The sequence below is a fragment of the Cylas formicarius genome, unplaced genomic scaffold (assembly GCF_029955315.1).
Source record: "Cylas formicarius isolate icCylForm1 unplaced genomic scaffold, icCylForm1.1 PGA_scaffold_4__25_contigs__length_36172078, whole genome shotgun sequence".
Lineage (NCBI taxonomy): Eukaryota > Metazoa > Arthropoda > Insecta > Coleoptera > Brentidae > Cylas > Cylas formicarius.
The window spans coordinates 32,123,599-32,146,481 of record NW_026844334.1 but is presented as its reverse complement, the minus strand read 5'-3'; the positions used below and the strand labels follow the sequence as shown (position 1 = coordinate 32,146,481).

Below are 22,883 nucleotides of genomic sequence, written 5' to 3'. Positions count from 1 at the left end.
AGAGGAAGGCTCCCATTAGTGGCAAGGCGTCCAAGAGTTTCAAAGCCTCTAGTGATTATGTCCAGTCATGAAAACGGAAAACGCGTGAAAAAAAAATTATGTCGATGTAGTTTTAATTTTTTTTTATTAAAATATAAATAAAGTGCTGTGATCCGTTACAACCTACTGTAGTACTTTTAGTGTGACGCATGGTTGTAAACCTATAGAAGACTAAACAAAAATGGCAGCGGCGCATAAATTCCGGAGGACAGCGGTGTTGCCAATAGTTGGCAAAGTACTAAAAGTAAAAAGTTCTACGTCATAACTGGCAACCAAAAAATATATAAAAAATGTTATTTTTGATGTAGGTAGCCATCAAATAAGCTTGTGCTGTTGTAATATATTTTTTTAGGCATCTAGGTTTTAAATAAAATGGACTTTTCCTATATCTGGTAACATTTAAAGTATATAACTAACTATATTATTACTTATGTAAATTAAATGCAATAGAAGAAGTTTTTTAAAAGAATTTTAATTAAATATGAAGGCAAATATTTTAAAATCATTTAACCGACATTTCGATGGGCGACTCCGTCTCTGAACAATCATCATTATCCTATCCCGGCGTTCTATATAATTAGAAGGTCACGGGAACTGTGCGCTTTTGTTTGCGATCGGTAGGTGTGTATGTATGGTAGGAGTCTCTCGCGTTTTAACATTTGCGAAAATGGCAGATAAAGTACCCAAAATTAAATTCAACAACGGTCAACTCTTCCCCGTATTTGGTTTGGGCACCTGGAAAGTAAGTTATTAACTTAGCATTCCTAACCTCAACTTTTCGGCTGAAACTGCCGGCAATTTTTAACTAAAGCCATTTCAAAATTTATGTAACCTAGTGTGTGGACTGTTTTTAGTTGTAACGGCTTGTTTTAGATTGGTATCTGTTCGTTTTAACCCAACAAAATATAAATACCTATCTTGATGAGTTTACAATTTTTGTTTGTATTGCCGGTTTTGAGAACTCGTAAATTCTAATGAGACATGGCAATAAAGCAAAGTTTTTGCTACACTGTACGTACGATTAATTTCCAATATTTTGTTCGAATCGGTAAAGCGCTCCCCATTTGCCTACATATTGATTTGTTATTTAAGTAAATACTTGCTTTGAGCTGTGTTTACGAAATATTACTTTGCTTTGCTTTAGATTGTGAATAAAAAAACGTTTTAACTTCTCATTGGAATCCATTTATTATATTTTTGTTAGTTTCTAGAACCTGAATTCTTAAAAGATGGTTTAGACTGTTTCTTTAGTTTTTAGTTTTTTTATAATGAGTTCCCGAATCAGTTTAAAACAACATGATTTTAAGTAATAATGATATGATTTTAAGTAATAGTGATCAAAAATATACAGAAATCATGCAGATCTATTTTCAATGCATAAACTATTCCTTCAACCGGTACATTATATGCTACATGGTATAGGTATTACGGAATCATCTGTTTATGAACTTAGGATAATCCTGGCTTAATTATATTTATTTTGTACTGCATTGCCATATAACAGATAAAGTCCCCAAGTAATTATAAGTTTGAGGAAAATATCATATAAGTATATTTTATGAAATTTGAGAATTGGGACAGAATTTTACGAAAAGTTTTGGTACTTTTACAAATTCACTGAGTTTAAATATTTATTTAAATATTATGTAGGTGCTGCATTAATAAGGGCCTTTTGGCATTTGAAAATCAAAAGATCAAATGGTTACAATAAGTGGTTACAGTAAATATTTCATTGATATTCAGGATCTAACACGCCATTTTTCCCTAAAGTATAGGGTGATGAAATCTTCCATCTAGGCCCTCTTTTGTACTTTGTACTTGTACTGCTCTGTAATAGCTATTATGGCAGCTCATGCTTTAAATTAAAAATTAATATAAAACTAGTTTATGGTAGGAAGGCCGGTTTTATTAATTTAATCATAAATAATCAATTACTACTGGTAAGTGCATCATAACGTACATTTCCAGTTTCGTTAAATCTCTTAATTGTCAATTAAATGTTTTCCTCTATACTTTGGTTTTTTCCATAAATTTATCATTTATTATCAAGGCAAGTTAATTGTTGCGTAAAAATGCTATTTTTGAAAGTGAGCCTCAGATTATATAGTGAGTCCTATTAAAAGTCCTAGAATATTAGACAGGATTTTGTTTTAGCTGCTGTAGGTGAAAAAATATTATAGGTATAAGTACGGTCTACCCCAAAATTACAAAATATGTGACTACGTTTAATTTTTGATTTTCCAAATGATTATATTAGTTAATTTATTTTCCAAGGGTAGGAGGGTATATATATATATATATATATATATATATATATATATATATATATATATATATATATATATATATATATATATATATATATATATATATATATATATATATATTCTCACGTATTGATTCACGGATGGAAAAATGTGATGACACTATATTCCGGGATATCATCCGTTCGCTCGTTGAACTCCGACTGGAATCCTGCATCCGACTGGAATCCTGCAAATCTTGCATCCGACTGGAATCCTGCAGACGTTTCGCCAAAATCTCACTTGGCATCTTCAATGCTCCAGTGTTCGAAGTGTTTTCGGAACGCGAGCATTGAAGATGCCAAGTGAGATTTTGGCGAAACGTCTGCAGGATTCCAGTCGGATGCAAGATTTGCAGGATTCCAGTCGGATGCAGGATTCCAGTCGGAGTTCAACGAGCGAACGGATGATATCCCGGAATATAGTGTCATCATATATATATATATATATATATATATATATATATATATATATATATATATATATATATATATATATATATATATATATATATATATATATATATATATATATATATATATATATATATATATATAGGTCGAAGCGTTACTTAGCATTTCATGTAGAATCCGCACATGTAACATTATATATATAGTATTATAGGGTGTCCTGTGATTCAAATTTGGAAACGTTGGCCATTCTGGTCTACTGTACTTTAATAGGCCACTCAACTTGACCTCCCTGTATATTTTAGGCTGTGTTTAACTGATAACTGAAAACGTTGAAGGTCCCGATATGACGCTCATACATAAAAAATAAAAGTCCCACTTAAGAGTTTACCAAATACCGCAATCGTTTGTTTACTGGAGATGATTTGCTAATCTGGTAATTTCAAATATATCGAAGGTTTTTTAAACTAATGAACAGATAAAAGCGACGTTATCACTTCCAAACTTTTATACAAATAAATCTTTATGTAACGTTGTTATTTAATTTACCCATAGCAATTTTTTTTTCACTGAGACAAATATTTTGTTAGATTTTAATTCCGTTTTGCTTTTTAAATATCAAGTCATATAATAGAACACATATTTATTCCGCAAGACTGCATTCAAGAATGAAATAATTACTGTGGTTTGATTTACGAAAAAATTAGCAGACTCAATACAAGTGTAAAACGTTTCGACACTTAAGAGAATTGATGTTTTTCTCACCCACTTAAATTTTCAATTACGCGAGAATGGCATTCCAAAGATGATTTTTTTAATGATTTTGTTTTTTTTTTTAGTTTTTTCTGTATTTCGATGGATCTACCAAAGTTACCAAAATTTTGGTTATTTTTCGAAAATGGGTTTAGTGCCAAAAAGTTTTGAATTATTTCCAAAATTTTGAACATCCCACCTGCAAAATTTGCAATTCTAACTTATACCTCTTCGCTTGCGGTGCTCAATTTTTAATAAATAGTTTCGGTTTAGTTTTATAATTTTGATTTCTAAAATGGTTACTTCTACTTTTACTATTCTGTCAAACAGCCATTTTTATTTTGGACGTATTGCTTTATTTCGGTTATTCGATTATACATCGTGATGCGACAAGATAGTCCAATATGTATTGACTCAAATATGGAACAAATTGCTTTAAAAACCCGAAAATGGATTTTAAGAAAAATGCTCGTACACATTATAGTTATAATTTCACAGTTCGGTTCCTGTAGTGATGTAATCTTGCGCCGATGATACTCAGCAAGTTTGATTCATCAACAACTGACACAGCAGGAATCCAGATTTGTAAAGAGTAATATTTTATATATTATAAACCATTCTTTCACAAAGGCTACATTAAAAACAGTTAAAAATACTGAGCACTCTGTGTACGTGAAATTCGTATAAGATAAAAGTTTCTTCAGAAACCTAAACATTGTGTATTTATTTATTGTTTTTTAAATCTTCAACTTCAGGATAAAAGCAATCAGTCATTTTTTCTGCAGTCCCAACCAGTTGATTTGAACTGAAACTTAAAATGCATAGTTAGTGTTTGGTTAGCTCAAAAACTAAAAATGAAATCATATTTTGATGAGTATTATTCATATTGAAAACATGAAATAATAACAGTGTCGTTTGAAACCATTTCTTAAGCCTCTTCAACTTTCTCGCGCTCTTCTTCCTTCTCTCTTTTTCTTCCTGTCGATTTGTCTATATAAAACAAATTTTGAAAGCTTTATATTATTGGTTTTATTCTTCTCTCGATTTTGTTTATCCTGCTCAAGAGATATCTGCATTGGGGTTAGTATTCAAGAATTCCTTTTCTTTCTTGTACTTTGTGGTTTTACAAATCTTCTGGATGCCGTCGATTGTTGATGAATAGTTGTTGATCTTCTTGGCTTCTTCAGAGTTTCCAGAAGATTTCAAAATAGTGTCCGTGGAAAAATCTACTATCTCCTTTCTGACAGACTTTCCGAGATAGTACATAGCAGATCTTTATTATGATGTAAAAGTTCCTTCAATTAACCTTTTTTTTCGTAAATCTTGCTCATAACAGTACTAAAACGTTTTTTTCTGTAGTCCAAACCAGGTGAAGTGACTCAAGCGGTAAAAGATGCCATCGATGTGGGATACCGTCATATCGATTGCGCTCACGTCTACGGTAACGAGGCTGAAGTCGGGGAAGCCATCAAAGCGAAAGTCGCCGATGGTACAGTTAAACGGGAAGATCTGTACATTACCAGCAAATTGTGGAACACCATGCATAAACCGGACCTGGTCGAGCCAGCCATCAAGACCACTTTGAAGAATTTGGGGCTCACATATTTAGATCTTTATCTAATTCACTGGCCTTTTGCTTTAAAGGTACAGACTAGATGATTTCTGAGTTCACGTTATCGTTTGCAATGAAAATTTGCGTTTTCCAGGAAGGTGGGGATCTGTTTCCCGTGGATGCGAATGGCAAAACAGCCTACAGTGATGTCGACTACTTGGACACTTGGAAGGCGATGGAACATTTGGTTGCCAAGGGTTTGACCAAGTCAATTGGTGTCTCGAACTTCAACAAACGGCAGTTGGAACGTTTGCTTGCCGTTGCGAAAATCGTTCCGGCAACGAATCAGGTATATAGTTTCAGCCACGTTATGTCACGACACAATGTTGAAAAATAAAGCAATAAATTCGCTTATCTTATCAGGATATGCTACGTATATTGTTCTCAAACATTCCGTATTCTTTAATAATGAATCATTATTTCCGAATTCTATTTAATTTTGTTTCAAGTAAAAATATAGTAAGGTCAACTAAGTTTAGGTAAATTGACCAATGCCATAATAATTTTTTCTTGCGCATTTTTTGCAGAAAACAAAATATACAGGGTGAGTCAAAGTAGATGTCGATACCAAGTCCCTTTTCTTAAATGGAACATAATTTTTTTAAATCCATTTTCGAATTCTTTGTCACAATTATATATGTAGTATGTAGCATACCTTACTTTTTATGAGCTAAAGAAAACAAACAACTGAAATTTAATTTTGAAATGAACATGTAAGTAGCTAGTACTGTCAAAGTTCTTAAATTGTCACAATTACATTTCTGTCCGTAAAGAAAATGAATATGGCACATTTAAATGAATGGATATGGACACAATGAGAACTCAAGATGTTTGTAACAGTATCTAACGATAAAAAAAATGGATTTAAATTGGAAATTTCTGCAGTCTGCAATTCATTTGGCTCCTCTAGTAATTTAATCTTGTAAGGATGATACTTGTCTTCTAATAATCGCAAAAGAAACAATTTTCTGAAAAAGAGTAAATTCAAGGATGTAATTTTTTTTGGGCTGGTCAAATAAGAACCCAATAACAATTATTTCAAAATTACCAAATAATAAGGTAGGATTTCCAAATATTTTATATCTTCAATACTTTTTTTTACGGCTGACATTTCTACATTTTGACTCGCTTACCCTGTTTTGTATTATCACATATACTTTTATTAATTATTAAGTTTGGTCAACTAACAACAAATTTTATTAATTATTCATTTATGTGAGTAAAATATCTATTGACATAATCAATTTTTTTTCTTGGTTTAATAAGATATTTTTAATTATGACACCAACAGATGCGCAGTGTTTAATCAGATAAAAACGTTAAGTATTTCTTTGAAAAGAGATGTAGTTAGTAGTAGTTAATAAAATTGGTTAGTCTGTAACACCAAGTGACCAAGTGATTAGTGACCAAACAATAAATGGCAATACTATATATTAGAAAACAGCTAAGCATATCAAATTGTAAAAATGTCAGCTACCGGATAATTTAGTGTCTTTCAAAGGTGTTGTATAAAACCTAATAAACATATTTAACATATTATTAAATCTCTAGTGTCATGTTGTTGCATCTACAATTTTGTTGCAAAAATGCAAGATGCGAAAATTGTGAGATAGAAGTATTGACTGTGGCATAAATCTGTCTCAGGCGTGGGCTTAACATTACTGCACTTGCTCTGATACATTTCTAATTAGTTGGTACTTAGAGTATTGTTTGGCTCGTCTTTAATAACAAAAATGTAAAATAGTCACCTTGGAAATTCAAAATCAATACAGAAAACAGCGACAAGCACGATAAAAATATCAGCAGCGGCAATAAGGGCATATCTTTAGTTCTAGTTATTGGGATGACTTATTATGTAAATGGGTAACCGGGAGTATAGTAGTAATATGAATATGAAGAAAATCCCTATTTAATAACTTCAAGTTTATTAAAATGCATTGAGTTTTTGATAATATAGGCATTCGTTTAAGAATATGTTTGAACACCACCAATTTCCTTGCAGCAAGGTCTCAATTTTTTGTAACTTTCAAACACTACTCGCTTTATCAATAAGTATCCTACTTGGTATGTCTCAATATTAAGGAACCTATAACGCAGATGTATAAACTACACCAAAGATGGAAAAAAATATAAAAACCCCATTGATTATGTTACTTTTTCTGAATTGAGATAGATAATTAGGGCAGCGATATTTGTGGATTATAAAAATTACGTCATAAATACAGACAAAAATCTTAAGAACCACGTGAAATCATTTTGGAGTTTTGTGAGCAATAAAAGGAAACCAGCGACCGTGCCAAAGTATGTAATGTCTCAGAACAGCATTTATAATTAGAGTTTCTGATCATATGTTGTTAAAATTATCTGTTAGGCCTACAGTGACATTTTTTTGCACAATGTTGTTAATACCAGAGTAGACTGTATAAAACTGCTAGAAAAATTATCTTTTAGTTCTAGGGTGCTAATGCCTAGAAGGCCAGCTTTATTTTATGTTCTACTTGTTTAGGAACCAAGCAGTTAGAGTTTTTCGCTCAGACTAATTTTTTTTTTGTTTTTTTTTATTTTGTTTAGAAATATTTTTACTTACTCTCTTGAAAGAAGACAAATGCAATTATTCTTAGTGTACCTTTGTAAATTGTGATGTTAGTTTGTCATGTCAGAGTACCTTCTTAATGCAAGTCTTGAAGATCCATGCTTAATTGACTTTGTTTCTCCATTCTTTTCTGTTTTCTGCTTTTCTTGTATTGTTGTTAACCCCTAGTTCATTTATCTGCTTCAGCACCTCATTTATTCATCCCACCTTAGGTCTGCCTCTCCTCCTCCTTCCTCCAATTCCACTAATATTTTCTTTTGTAATCTTTTTTCATTCTCTCCAATGTGCTTTCTCCATTTTAGTCTATAATCTTTTACCGTGCTTACAATGTTGGGTTGGTCAAATAGCTCTTCCACTTCCTTATTGTTTCTTCTTTTCATCTATTATCAACTTTCTTTTTTTTAAACATTCTGCTTAAACACTTAGTTTCCGAAACTGCTAGCCAGTACCCTGTTATAAGATAAGTAAATAAATGAAAGAAATAAATTATCTTTAACATTAAAAATTACGCCCCCAGCATTTCTTGGCCGATTTAGTTTTTTTTTAATTTCCTGTTTCCTTTCCGCCTGGTATAGAAAAGGTAATATTTTTGTAGATTGAAGTGCATCCTTATTTGAACCAAAAGAAGTTGATCGATTATTGCAAATCGAAGGGTATCGTCGTGACTGCGTACAGTCCCCTAGGTTCGCCGGACAGGCCCTGGGCCAAGCCCGACGATCCCCAGCTTTTGGACGACCCGCAAATCAAAGCCATCGCCAAAAAATACGGCAAGTCGCCCGCTCAGGTGGTCATTAAGTACGGTATTCAAAGGGACCTGATCGTCATTCCAAAATCCGTCAACAAAGCCAGAATTCAGCAAAACTTCGACATATGGGACTTTAAATTGTCCCCAGAGGATATCGCCCATCTAGATACATTCGATTGCAACGGAAGGATCTGTCCCTACGAAGAGTAAGCGAGATGGATAGAGTTTTTTAAAATAGGGTAATGATGCATTGTTTTGTTGCAGTGCCTACACTCATAAAGACCACCCCTTCATTAAGGATGAATACTGAGATGTTTTTGTTTGATGGGAAGCTCCACAAACAGAAAAACACGCGGCACCAAAATCAAATTTGTTTTTTCTTTTGTATCTACTTTATTTAGGTTTCAGAGTGTTACAGATGTGTTCCTAATAAACTGTTATTGATATTTTGTTTTTAAATTCTTATCTTTTGCAAACGTGGTAAAGAGAATTTTTTATTTGTTATAAATATCTAGCGAAGATTCAAATGCACCAAAACATTTGCGTATGAATGAAAGGAAATTTAATTTTAAAGTGTTGGCTTAAATATTGGTAACAGAAAAAAAAACATTTATTTTTGAGATACATCATAGGCTTTATTTTCTTATGGGAGCGAAATTGAATATTAGTAGTAGGTAGAGTATAAAAAAAAAGATTTTAAATGATAGGTTCACGATGCACTCTCCACGAGCAGATTGATTTGAATACCTACCCTCAAAGGTTACAACCAAATAAAAAGATCTTTGGAAGACTGGTTGCAAAAGAAATGACTATCATATGACCATTCAATAAGGAAGCTGGAAATAATGTACTATTAGCTGTAATTGAAGGCTCTACTTCTTTTACGATAACAGTCGGGCAAGGGTACTATGATCATTCGTGGATGTCCGTCGAGGTATGTAAGTACCCTATAATGTCGCCACATTAAAAACTACGTGTACCAACGTAAGTTTCCAAGAAAGAAAGAATTACGTGATAATTTTTAATAGTATTTCAAACCATGATACCACACACAACAGTCCATTGCGTTCCACCATTAAACGATGTTGCGTACACTTGTAAATTAATCGAAATTTGAACATTTTTTGTAATTGATGTTACTATGTCCCATTATTGAATTCCGTTTCATAAATTTGAATTATAATTTTTTCTTATTCCAATCTAATTGGTGAGCATTTTTTTCGTTATTGACTTTTCAATTTTACATAAACATTAAATTTAATGCTAGCCCAGTGAATCCAAAGCAAATTCTACTTTTACGACCCTAAGAATGATAATGGGGCCCATAAGAAAATTTAATAGTCTATGGTGTATCTCGAAAACAAATGACAAATTTTGTTTCTTTTTATGTCATCATATTGTTTAAAAAAATTCTAATAATGTAATAATCGTGAGATTTGGTGTATTTTGGGTTTCACAGACAAGAACAGAAAATTATATTTTCTCGAATTGCTCAGAAACGATTCACGCTGGTATCATTTTTCAGTGCAGATTTAAGTTTTGGTTAGTTTCTTTAATGGTTTTCGATATACCTATGCTATCCCATCCTTATATTGGCCTTTGCATTGAAGACAATAAGTAGCTCGATAAATGGTTCGAAATTAGGCCTTGGGCCAGAAATATCTATTCCAATAACTGAAGATGGAGTTTTTGTCTGTTTCGAAGTCTGTCTGAACTGAGGCAGCTGAAGGATCTAAACGCATGATCCCCTCATTATGGGGGTGGGCAATGGCAGCACCTGTAGGCTTTGTTTAAAAGAGAATCAGCCTCGACTTCAATGGATTTTCCAAACTTAACACGGAAAAGGCACAGTACTCATAAAAATGTCCATTGAATGCAAAAAAAAAAGATGAATCTCAGGGTGCTTGTGCCTTAAAAATAGAAAAACACATTTTCCCAAAGTTACATGTATCGTGGCAGCAAATCAAATATTTAATATTTCAGCTAAGAGACATTCCAAATGTTATGTTGAACGGCCATGGATTGAGTTCAGATTGTTTTGACCAATAATGGGAATAGTTTCCTAGCATCTGCGATTGAATCACCCTGTAGACATTTATATAATCAATTTTTAACGAGTAACAAGATCTGCGTTATCTTATCGGTGCTAATTCAACTCGAAATTGTTTGCGACTGCTTATAATAATAATTACGTAAGTGATTAATTTGCGTTATAGATAAAGTTGTGTGCTCTACATCTCATGAAACCCTCACCACACGATTAATAATTTTTGACCCTTTTATGTAAATAAATTTTCGAATGTTAGAGATATCTAATAATTAGGGAGAATTGCTTAATTCGTATCTAAGTATATACAGGGCAAGTAATACAGAAAGGGCTGTTCCTATTGTTTAATTACTCTACTTACCAATACAGTTCGCACTGAAATCATTTACATTTTTTTATTTTATGATAAATCCAATGTTTGTTTTGAGAGTCTTCTTTCTAGAGGCATCCTCTACACATGTGCGTACAATACCAGTTGTTTTGAATCTCATCTATAATGTGATATAATAATGTGATACCCATATTATCCGTAACTCGTTCAATGGTTCTTCTTTCTTTTGCATATGTTATGACTCTCTGTACTATTCTGTTATATATTCGTCTTTTGTTATCTGTTAATATGTTTTTGTCCCAAATGATTCCGTTAGCAGTAAACAAAGTTATCTGAACTAATGTGGTAGTCAATTTCTATAGGGGATAGGAGCTGAAAGAAGAAGAATAAGATAACTCGTTTCATCAATGTGCTGGCTGTTTCGCCACACCCTCCCCCCCCCACTTTTTTATGACCATTCACCAAAATATTATGGAGACTTGTTTAACTCAGTATATAGAGGCTATTGTTTTTATGTTTTCTGTTTTTATTTATATAAATGAGAAAATGGGCTGTTCTTGCTGTTTAATTACTCTACTTACCAATATAGTTCGCACTGAAATCATTTACATTTTTTATTTGATGATAAATCCAATGTTTGTTTTGGGAGTCTTTTTTCTAGAAGCGTCCTCTGTGCATGTGCATACTATATTAATTGTTTTGAATCTCATCTATAATTGTGTATGTGATACCCATATTATCCGTAACTCGTTGAATGATCCTTGCTTTTGCATATGTTATGACTCTGTTAACTATTGTGTTTTGTATTCGTCTTTTGTTATCTGTTGATATGTTTTTGTCCAAAATGATTCCGTTTAGCAAGACTATTGCTTTCCTGCCTTGCCCATTTAGGTTAACAGTGAACAAAGTTATCTGAATTAATGCGGTTGTCAACTTCTATAGGGGATAGGAGCTAAAAGAAGAAGAAGAAGATAACTCGTTTCGTTAATGTGCTGGGTGTTTCTCTCTCTCCCTCTCTTCATGTCCATTCTTTAGCTCCGCCCCGATTTCAAACAATATATAAGGAGTACAGAGTAGAGTACGAGCTAGTTTCAGAGTCCATCCTGGTCTATCTCTCGAAATTTCACATTAATAACTAGAATCTAGATTGGGTTTCAGACTTTTGGGAAATGAACAAGTTATTTTATAGCTTTGATCTACGTCGACTAAGGGGACTGCCTCAGTCACAATATTTATCAGTAGCTTATTGCATAATATCAATTTCAAAATTCCAATATTGTGAATAACTATCTTATGAGGAAACATCCTGTATATTTACAAAAATATTACAAAAACCAGTCGATTTAGAAATATCACGTTTTTCAGGATCGAATTGTGCGACTGAGTTTAAAATTTGCCCCGCCACTGTGTACTTATTCAAAATCTCGATTTTTAAACAAGCGTCTGACCTTCGCTAGGAATAAAATTTTCTCGACTTCCAATTCGCCACCGAATCAGTGATTTAGTTTAATTGCCCGACCACCGCGTACGATGGCTTCGAAAGTACCTAGCGTTTTATTGAACAACGGAAAGCACATTCCCGCCATTGGGCTGGGCACGTGGAAAGTAAGTGTGATGCAATTAATTAACGCGTCGTTTGTTATGCAATGGCGATTTGCAATGGAATTTTAGAGCGCGGAAAATATTTTAAGTTTAGCTATTTTTCGACAGTACGAGTGTCGAGTTTTGTAGTGTCCCGATTTTATAATTTGAATCGCAAAACAACCAGGCAATTATCTAGTTTCTATGACCGGATCAATTTTTTATCTCTACTGCGTGTAGTGAGATATGCACTGGCGGCAGAATGATCAGTAGCGTGGTTGTTGTGTCTTGTGTAGATAAAAAATATATTTAAATCGCGCTACTGCGTACTATTTTAGGGATGATCCGAAAATAATGCACAACAGAAACGTTACTACTATGGCTTGCTGTGAGTTTGTAAATGAATGTTTTGACCCACCTGCATTAGTCATTTTTTTATTGTTATTTTTATGTTATTTAAATTAAGAATACAACAATACGTAAATAGGATTTTTTTTAAAACCGTTCTATGGATTGCCAAAGGTTTTCCTTTATCTGAATATTTTTCAGCAAATGTGAAAAGGGGAATTACCGAATTTAATGCAAGTTCTGACAAGCGGACCAAAAATATCGTTCGGCTATTAAAGTTTTGCGTCCGCCTATGGGAGATTTTTAGTCACATTGGGGAATAATCTGTGCGCAAGGAGAGCTTTCAGTGTACTACTAAAATTTTAATATAACTGCGACTTGACCACACATTAGACTTATCTAAATAGATTTATTAAATTGTCTACAGTATCATTGGAAATTAAGATCTTGACGTAACACACAAAAATAATTAATTTTACTTCAAAATGTTGTGGAATCGTAATATGCTCAAATCTTAAAATAAACCTATATAGATAAATCTAATATACTTGGCTTTCGTAAACTGCAACCAAAATTTGAACCTTCTTTGAGTTTAAAATATAAATAATTACTATTTGGTAAGTATATATAAGCAACAGACTTGAAAATCCAAGTTCCCAATTTTTATATACAAATAGGGTAAAAATAATTACTGCGAGCTTCATGTATTTCTAGTGTGTACAGGGTGTCCCGTTATAAATTACTTAATGTATAACTTTTTTAATATTGATCCTACGATGAAGTTAAAATTATCACAGTAGGCAGCATTTTTCCTAAACCTTCCGATTTTGCAATTAAATACGTAAAAAAAAATTATTTGGCAAATTTTGACAGGTCGACTTTTTTTTTTTTAAATTGAATACCCTGTATTTGAATGAATATGTCAATCGATTGAAATTTTTCTCATGCTTTCAAATATACATGAGTTGTTAGGGTTATTTTTGACAGATTTTTAAGTATCTTTATCTAATGTAAAGTCCATAAATCAAAAATCAACTCAGTCACGAAAACTAAATTAGTTGCTTTTTTCTTACATTTTACATTTTCAGTTAAACATATTTTGATTTATTAACAACATATTATTTACTTACTACTTATAACACAAAAAATGACAAAATTACATAATTAAATATTATAAAAAATCTTACTAAAGCATCGTCTTTAGTATTCTAAATTTATTTCAAAAAATATTATCGAAATGACTAGAATTCATACATTCGTATACACAAAAATGTTAGTGTAGGTTTTCGATACACCATCTAAGGAGTTCTAGTTGCCCACTTAGAGCTCCAACTTCTTTTCGTATTCTGTTTTGTATATCCTGAAGTGTTGCTGGCCTTATTCTATATACTCACGATTTTAGGATTCCGCATAAAAAGGTGTACTGTACTGTACTGTTGGAGGCTAGAGTATTACACCATTTTTGTCCATTCAGACATTGTATCTATTTTGTCTCTTACGTCTCTTACATAGTGATATGGTGCTCTGTTCTGTAGCCACATTATATTTGAAATCACAGCAAGAGGTAACACTTCATTGAAAAAAAAACAGGGTCCCAGAAGTCTAGAAGAAATAATTCCTCACCAAACTTCTATAGATTCACTTCCACAAGTGACTGGGCTCCGTAGGAAACGAAACTGACGTGGTACACGGACACTTTCCGCACACTAGGTCGGTATTTAACTAGGTATTTTACAGAACAGGGTAGAAAAAGAAATATTTCGAAACTTAGATTTTTTAATTCAAATTAATACATTTTTAATTTTAATTTTAATGCTAGTGATTGAAATTCTCACCGTGAAAATATAACAAGATTGCTTTCGAAAAATGGTCGCTGGGTGAGGCAAGTTCGTAACGCGCAGCACGAAGCAGCTTTCTATTTAAAAAAGAAACCGCTTTGCGGTTTCTTGTGGTAGAGGGACGCATTGATTTTCTATCGTGCTCCTGCGGACCACTATGGAACTTTCGCAAAATTGACGTAATTTTATTGCGCATACATCCTGTATAAAGCGTTTTTTACTTGTCGCCGAAGTTCAAAGTCACAACAAATTTTGATAAATATAAAAATTGTACAACGATTTCCAATTATACTATTCCAAGTATCTCGCGCACCCTGTATGATAGACGAAACTTGAAACTCTCTCTCTCTCTATCGACACAATATTCGAGACTGTTTAAACCAAATTATCCTATGTTTTATAGTTTTTCAATCACGGCTAATAATTTATCCATGAGCCTTTTAGATTTTTTTAAACTATAATCAAATATGTACACACCCTGTACATATTTGAAAACATTCCGGAAATGGAGGTTATAGCCCTGGATTCTTTCCTTTCCTTTTCCTTTCCTTTCCTAGTCTAAGAATTTTTCTAAAATAGTAAATGGTTTTCGAGAAAATAAGATTTTTCTGAAACCATGCAGTGCGTCGTAATAATCAATGACGTCATCGTGCCTTGACAGCCTCCGGAATAGTGATTTTCATATGGATTTTTTATAATTTCTCGAGCAGTGTGTGTGATAGACGAAAACCGCAAATACAAAAATTGTAGCCCTTCATGGTGCCTATTCTGGGTCTTCTACATTTTTATCTATAATTGGAAAACCCTGTATATAATCGAAAAAAATACCTGAAATAAATGTTATAGCACTGGGTCTTCCGCGTATACTGGTTACTTCTCTGCTAAATTTGTCGATATCTGTAAATTTAGCCAGTTTAGCCTATATACACGGGCTATATCGTCATGCAACAGAAAATAATATCTGAAATACATTTTTCAGTTTTTTTGAAAATGCGGCCCACCCTGTACATTCTTGAAAAATTACCAAGAATAAAATTTTTCGGAGCCAAATCTTGTGCGTCTCCTCGTTCAAGAATTTTTTCGGTTGCATAGACGGTTTTCGAGAAATGATTTTTTTTGTTACATCCTTACAAAAGCGATTTTTTATTTTTTTTTAAATAAGTTCCGTTAGGGGACCAAACGCTATTTGCTTGAAAAATTTGAGGTCGATAGCTTCAAATTTTGGACACTGTTTAATAGCAACGTCCAAAAAACAGTCAGAAATCGTGAAAAAAAGAGGTGGAAGCCGAGGCTTGAATGCAGCGATTTTTACATACCTTATGCATCCCGTGGACGGATAAAAAGGAGAAAATTTGAAGCTTGTAGTTCAAACCGTTCGGAAGTTATCATCGAAAAACCCTTGGACAGAGAACGGACAGACAAAAAAATTTTTTTTTTTTTGGCGGTCCTCTAGGACCTACCGTTATCGAGATCTCGAGTTTTGTGAGGAGCGCGTATACTTTCGAAAAGAATCGATTTCATCGATTTTTCGAAAGTAACAAGACTTCAAGTTCTTCATTAACATTACAAGGAACTTGCCTTCTTTTTCTTTCTACTCAGTCGCTATTTTTCAACCTAACTTAAGTGTTATAAAATGTTTTTTACTTGGAATAACTCTGTGAGGAGATATATCCTATTTTTAATGCGAGCAGTAGACTGATTTCGATTATATTTTAAAAATACCTACAAAATGTCTAACTTTTCCGCTTGTGTAAATACCATTTTAATAAAAAAAAAAGAACTGAAAGTTCAGATTTTCACCAAATTATATATTTTGACATGACAATTGTTTCGACAACACCGTATCTTTATCAAATGTAATGTAATGTAATCGATTAATACAAGGTGTTGTCGAAACAATTGTCCTGTCAAAATATATAATTTCGTGAAAATCTGAATTTTTAGTTCTTATTAAATTTAAAATCAATTAAAAGCCACCTCAGTTCAACCATTTTAATATATAATGAGAGTTAACTATGCTAGTTTCCACGACAAAAGCTATCATGGCTAATTTAACGGATTCAAATGCAGGGTATTCGATTAAAAAAAATATCGATTTGTTAAAATTTCATATTTTTAATTGCAGAATCAATAGATCTTAGAAACCACTCAAAATTACATATGAAAAACATCAACTTTTTTAAAATTCAAAACTAGGGCTTATATACCGGCTCCATAATATTCTTAAAAAATGAATGAGTGCAAAAAGCCAACTACAGAAAAACTGTTAGCGTTATCATCTTTCTCGTCATTTGGTTAGCAACTGTCCATAAATTTACAATTTACAAATACAAAGCATATTTACCTGCCTCTTGGCTTCATTTGCACTAGTTATATCACTAAGCCAAAAATGCAAATGACGGTTAAACTAACCAAAACTAGAGATATTGATATTTTTGTTATGTCTAACAAACTACCCATTACTCTTTCCAAAACTTCTGGATTCCTCCTGCTTCGGTTTTTGCTGAGTCGAACTTGCTGACGTTTCGCCAATCACCCTGTTGGCTTCTTCAGAGCTTGACTCGTATTTTACTCTGTACCTGCTTATATATTGTTTGAGGGGGCGGAGATTTACTCAAAATCTTCGGCCCGTCAAAGACAAAATTCCATTTGAGATGCCAAGAGTTTACAGCATATCAACTAGACTCAAAGAACACGAAATAACCTTACGACTAAGACAAATAAACTCATCAACTGTTGCCGAACACACTCATGAAAACGGACATAAAATTTTATTCGATAAAACTAAAATTCTTTCATGTAATCAGTTCTTCTACCAACGAACAATCCGAGAGTATAAAGAAATCTGTAAACAACCTAACAATTTTAATCGCGACTTAGATTATCAATATGGGAATCAGTCACCCGAGACGGTGTTTATGCCTCTCATTTAGCTCCGACCCCCTCAAACAATATATAAGCAGTTACAGAGTAAAATACGAGCCATTTTCAGTCAAGCTCTGAAGAACCCAACAGGATGATTGGCGAAACGTCAGCAAGTTCGACTCAGCAAACACAGACGCAGGAGGAATCCAGAAGTTTTGTAGCCTGTGGAAGTTTCTTTGAAAAAAAAACTCCCCATTTCTAGCAGCCAGCATCACGAGATCGTTCTATTCGTTGTTGCTGTAAAGTTATCTTTTGCAACTAGTCATAAAACTTATGGATCACATTTTGCTCTCTTAGTCCAAACCAGGGGAAGTGACTCAGGCTGTAAAAGACGCCATCGACGCAGGTTACAGGCACCTCGATTGCGCACTGTACTACTTAAACGAGGAGGAAGTGGGGGCGGGCATCAAAGCCAAGATTCAAGAAGGTGTCGTTAAACGGGAAGATCTTTTCGTGACGAGCAAGTTATGGTGTAACTTGATGAGACCAGATTTGGTTGAACCGACCATTAGGAGGAGTTTAGGCTACCTGGGCTTGGACTACTTAGACTTGTACCTGATTCACTGGCCAACCGCGTTTAAGGTATGCAGAAAGCGTTTTACGTGTCAAGTCGATATTAAGTAGGATTTATTTTCCAGCAAGGCGATGAATACACACCCAAAGGTCCCGACGGCAAAACATTATATAGCGACATCGATTACGTAGATACTTGGAAAGCATTCGAGGAGGTTCAGAAGAAAGGTTTGACCAAATCCATCGGCGTGTCTAACTTCAACAAAAGACAATTGGAAAGAATAATTCAAAACGCAACCATCAAACCAGTAACGAATCAAGTAATACGACCCTAATATCTAAAAGGTTGCCGTCACATGAATTGGTTCTTCTTTTCCAGGTGGAATGCCATCCGTTTTTGAACCAAAAGAAACTAACGGCGTTCTGCAAATCGCTGGACATTGTCATAACAGCGTACAGTCCCTTAGGGTCCCCTGACAGGCCGTGGGCTAAACCGGGTGATCCGATCTTAGTCCAGGAACCTAAAATCAAGGAAATCGCGGCGAAATACAAGAAAACTCCAGCTCAGGTTATTTTGAGGTATTTGGTCCAGCTGGGCGTGGTGCCAATCCCAAAATCCGTGACCAAATCCAGAATCGTGGAAAATATTCAGATATTCGATTTTGAACTTTCCAGCGACGATGTGAAAGTGTTGGACACGTTCGATTGCAACGGAAGGGTGTGCAACCACTCAGAGTAAGTTTCACAACCTCTTTTATCCTACCCACGTACCTTTTGGAAATATTTCCATTCCCTTTTTAGAATCACTGATGCATCTCACACTGGTCGAATTTATAAAAATGCTGGTTTATTTGTAAAAATTGTAAATATTTTGTATTTCATTTGTTTCAAAAGGCTTTCGACATTTTTAATTAATTAATTATTTTTAATTAATTACTCGAGGTGTGTAAAAAGTAATATTTAAAATATTCTTATATACTCATGAAATCATAATTAAAAATGCATAATATAACATTTTTATTACTGATTTTACCATATTTAAATTTTACAATTACAATTCTAGCAAAAGCTATTTTTTATCGTTGTTTTTTAAAATTGTGGGGTATTGAGTGATTTTAAAATTGGTTAAAGTGTTCAAACAATATCATGTACAAATGAAAGGAGATGATTTCTTGGCTTATTTTAAGAAATAGGTTTCTAAAAAGCCGAGTCTGAAGTTGCATTTTTTCTGAGATACACGGTGTTGAAAAATAAATAATGCACGCGACTGATATTTTTAGTCATTTCTATTTTTTTCGAACTAAGCAGCATAAAATACAACTTTGTCTATTTAAGACATGCTTAGAGTGGTTTGTATAGTTGTATAGTTGTATATATAAAAAATGACAAGAGCACAAAATGGTTCTAAATAAATTAGGAAAATTATTTTGTATTTTGGATATGATATGAAATTATAAAGAAAAACATTTAAAAAAAATGAAACTTCAACCAAGTGCAGACCTATTTTAAGTTGAAATTTAAGTCATTTTGTATTTTTTCAATTGCCTATTTTATAAATTCGTAAAAAAATTCGAAAAACTTCCTAAAAATTATAAATTTTTCTATTTTTCAGAGTACAGTTCAGGATGTTATTGTGATTTTTAATTGTAAATTTTAATGAAAAGTTAATTATTAGTTTATATTTTATTTATATAAAAAAAACTTATTTTAATGATGCTAATGATATAATAGTTTCTTTTTGTTCCGATCCGAAGTTATTTAAATTTAACGTAGAAACTCTTGTTTTGAATACTTTAAAGCTTCATAGACCAAAAGAATCATGCACAATTTCATAAATTGAAATTAAAAATACCGGAACTAACATAATAGATAGATAGATGCTTTCTTAACCATTTTGTGCTTAAAAAATAATACAGTTGCATCAATATATAAAATGTAAAATGTAAAAGGGTGACGGTGACGTAGACAACAGTAAAAATAAAACTACCAAAAACAAGACTCTTACACAGTAAGAGAGGATTAAGGATTATTAATGTTTACTATTATCTTTTTTAAATCACGGACTACAAAAATACCAGGTCTAAGTCAAACTATCATCGAGTGAAATCCCCAAAAGTTTTACACTTGCACCCATCACTAAGTTATTGTTAATTCAAAACAAAAAGTGCTGTGTTTTATCTGGATTTAATCCAATCCATTAAATGTTGCGTGTTTTGGCCATAGCTAATAATTGATGTATCATCAGTATAAAAAGTGCATTTATTGTGGGACAATAAATGAAATAAATCGTTAATGTATTAAGATCTAATTAAGTTCCTAGTACATCATATTTAGTTAATTTTTCCAGCAGTGGGTCTCCTTGTCTCCCCCCACCCCCTCAAAATTTATTTATTGAAAGTGTTATTTTTTTGATAATTCTATGGCTTTAGTCTAATGCCAGAGCTTTCGAAGATCTTATAAACACCTACAAAAATATCTACCAAAACAAAATCTATAGAAAAATAGTTACTAATTACTGGGTAAATTTATTTAAAGTTAGTCAAAAATAAATCGCCTTGATGATTAAAAGCCACAAAAAATAATAAAAAACTTAAGTGGGCCGTCTTGCTCCACCCCCACAGTCGCGAGCACTGCATGTACAATTAATTGCGGGATAACTGTTTTTTTAATCATGACTCAAACATTTTTATCAGTATAGTAACTACAGATATTGGCGCGTAATAGTTTGGTAAATTAGGTTCTCCCTTCTTGAATATCGGTACAACTATGGACACATTAAAATAATCAGGGAAAATTCACTCGTCGATGCATCTGTTAAATTAAATTCCATAATCCCAATCGGTTTAGGTCTACTTGAGACTTTTTATTACAAATATGTCGCCGAGTGGAATCAATCAACTAGAATTAAGGAGAGGCTTTTCGGAAAAAATAAAAAATATTGAAAAATCAGTACAAGGATCCAAGACAGTAGCGTTCAGTGAATGCAGTGAGCGACCCAAAAGAAAAATAAATGCACTCCGAGAAATTAATTAAAAATTCAACCAGTGTGCGGTTTTTAGTTCGAGGTATCAAATAACCCTATACCGAAATTATTTCCTGTTTCAGGGGTGCCGGTCATCCGAATCATCCTTTCGAAAATGACGAATTTTAATCTGATATGGTTTTAACATTCTTTCTTGTAAAAAATAAAAATGTGCTTGAAATCGTTTAGTGTGTTATTTATATTTATTAATTCACCCTTCCATCATTACCTTATATTAAAGTCTATGTTAGAAAGGTGGGCACCACAGAGGACATTTTTAATATTACACCTTTTATGGACAACTCACGTAAGGGTTTCATCAGAAGTTTTAATGAAAAGGCGACTGAATTAAATGTGCAAAAAGATGATTTGATAGTCCTTCATTGCATTATCACTTAGAACATGTGTGCTAAGTCCATTCGACTCCAGAATGTTATGAATATGGTAGTAAAAACCATCAATTTTGTTGGAGGGAGGGAAAATAATGAAACGGTCTTACGAGATCAGAAATGAGAGGTGATTTTATGTAAATAAAAGATAAACCACTATTTGAATTAAGTGACCCAAAATGGATATCTGACTTAGCATTTCTGGTCGACTTTAAACGCTATTAGAATGATTTAAATTTGAAACAAAGACAGTGAGTAAATGATTTGTAAGGCCATTTGAAAGCGTTTCAGAACAAAATTTGCTTGTGGAAGGCAATCTAGTAACAGTTATCATTTCATCACGCTCTCTGCGTATAAAAATATTGCTCATTCTCTCAATACGCCAAAAAACTCATGTTACTGACAGAACAATTTTCGATGATAGTTGGCGATTTTAAAATCAGAAGACAGTTTTAATTTATTTGCTACTTTAATACAAAGTAATGTACAAAATGGAAAATTTTGAATTTGAAGACGTGGAGTTGTGCGATTTCTACAAAAAAATACCTCGCACAAGACCATTTTCTGCAGCTTAGAAAATTCGCAAGAATAATGATTTGTTCGGCAGTACTTATAGATGCTAACAGTTTTTTTTTTTCAAGTATCAGTGGAATTAATCCAAACATCTAAGGAATAGTTTCCCAAATTCAAGCTCAATTGTCTCATTAACTTCGATGATTGTAATAATTCCAATTTTACTTTAAAACACCACGCACTGGCACATTGAAGTTTAACCCACAACACCCGATGTTGATTTTATTGCAAAAATCATAAATTAGACACTATGTACCAGTGAAGTATTCACGGCTCAGGGAATTTAGGTATAAAGCACAAATGCCGTTTACCACATTTGCTTCATAATATGATATTCTTACTATTTATGTGACTTTTGTTCGATCGTATCACCTATATAAATGACTCAAACTTTTTTGTTCTCTACACAGTAGAAATATACCCCTACCAAGAAGTACATTGGTGTAATTTAAATGATTTAAACATTTTCACAATCTGATCATCTATCAGAGAATAAGCGCTATGTCTATGGGAATGGATAGCGCAACCATGAATGTCAACAGCATAACATTGTATGATTAATACATTGAAAGCTAAGCTTTTCACAGCTAATTATAATTTTAGTATCCCAATGTCTCCTCCTCACCACTGTGTTTTTATTCGCATGACCTTAGAATATTTAATATCTCAATTATTTGCAAATTTCTAAACTTATAATCATGTATAATTAGTGTTATATTTATTACTGTAATAAACTACCCATTGTAAGTTAGTGTGGTCCTAAGTTAGGATCCGATGTGTGTAGGTCTTAAAAACCGAAATAATATCTGAGCTTTATTATATATTATACATGGTGGACTATTTAAAGGTTCTATCATTAAG

The 22,883-nt window shown here is 33.0% G+C and overlaps 2 protein-coding genes across 2 annotated transcripts; both read left to right on the top strand.

Annotated features, from left to right (window-relative positions):
- Positions 1–621: 621 nt before the first annotated feature.
- Positions 622–8,901, top strand: LOC132700912 (aldo-keto reductase family 1 member B1-like). Its single transcript, XM_060668497.1, has 5 exons — positions 622–781; positions 4,865–5,149; positions 5,212–5,406; positions 8,306–8,661; positions 8,720–8,901. Exons 1-5 carry the CDS (start codon positions 671–673, stop codon positions 8,763–8,765), a joined length of 993 nt encoding a protein of 330 aa, XP_060524480.1. The 5' UTR covers positions 622–670; the 3' UTR covers positions 8,766–8,901.
- Positions 8,902–12,283: 3,382 nt separating this feature from the next.
- On the top strand, positions 12,284–21,242 carry LOC132701101 (aldo-keto reductase family 1 member B1-like). The gene is made up of 5 exons (XM_060668781.1): positions 12,284–12,438; positions 17,823–18,107; positions 18,164–18,358; positions 18,418–18,773; positions 21,144–21,242. Exons 1-5 carry the CDS (start codon positions 12,364–12,366, stop codon positions 21,187–21,189), a joined length of 957 nt encoding a protein of 318 aa, XP_060524764.1. The 5' UTR covers positions 12,284–12,363; the 3' UTR covers positions 21,190–21,242.
- The last annotated feature ends 1,641 nt before the right edge of the window (positions 21,243–22,883 follow it).

Coding starts and splice junctions, on each gene's coding strand:
- LOC132700912 (XM_060668497.1), top strand. CDS start 671: ATGGTAGGAGTCTCTCGCGTTTTAACATTTGCGAAAATGGCAGATAAA. Junction 5,150..5,211: donor ACTGGCCTTTTGCTTTAAAG/GTACAGACTAGA, acceptor TGCGTTTTCCAG/GAAGGTGGGGATCTGTTTCC. Junction 8,662..8,719: donor AGGATCTGTCCCTACGAAGA/GTAAGCGAGATG, acceptor GTTTTGTTGCAG/TGCCTACACTCATAAAGACC.
- LOC132701101 (XM_060668781.1), top strand. CDS start 12,364: ATGGCTTCGAAAGTACCTAGCGTTTTATTGAACAACGGAAAGCACATT. Junction 18,108..18,163: donor ACTGGCCAACCGCGTTTAAG/GTATGCAGAAAG, acceptor TTTATTTTCCAG/CAAGGCGATGAATACACACC. Junction 18,774..21,143: donor AGGGTGTGCAACCACTCAGA/GTAAGTTTCACA, acceptor TTCCTGTTTCAG/GGGTGCCGGTCATCCGAATC.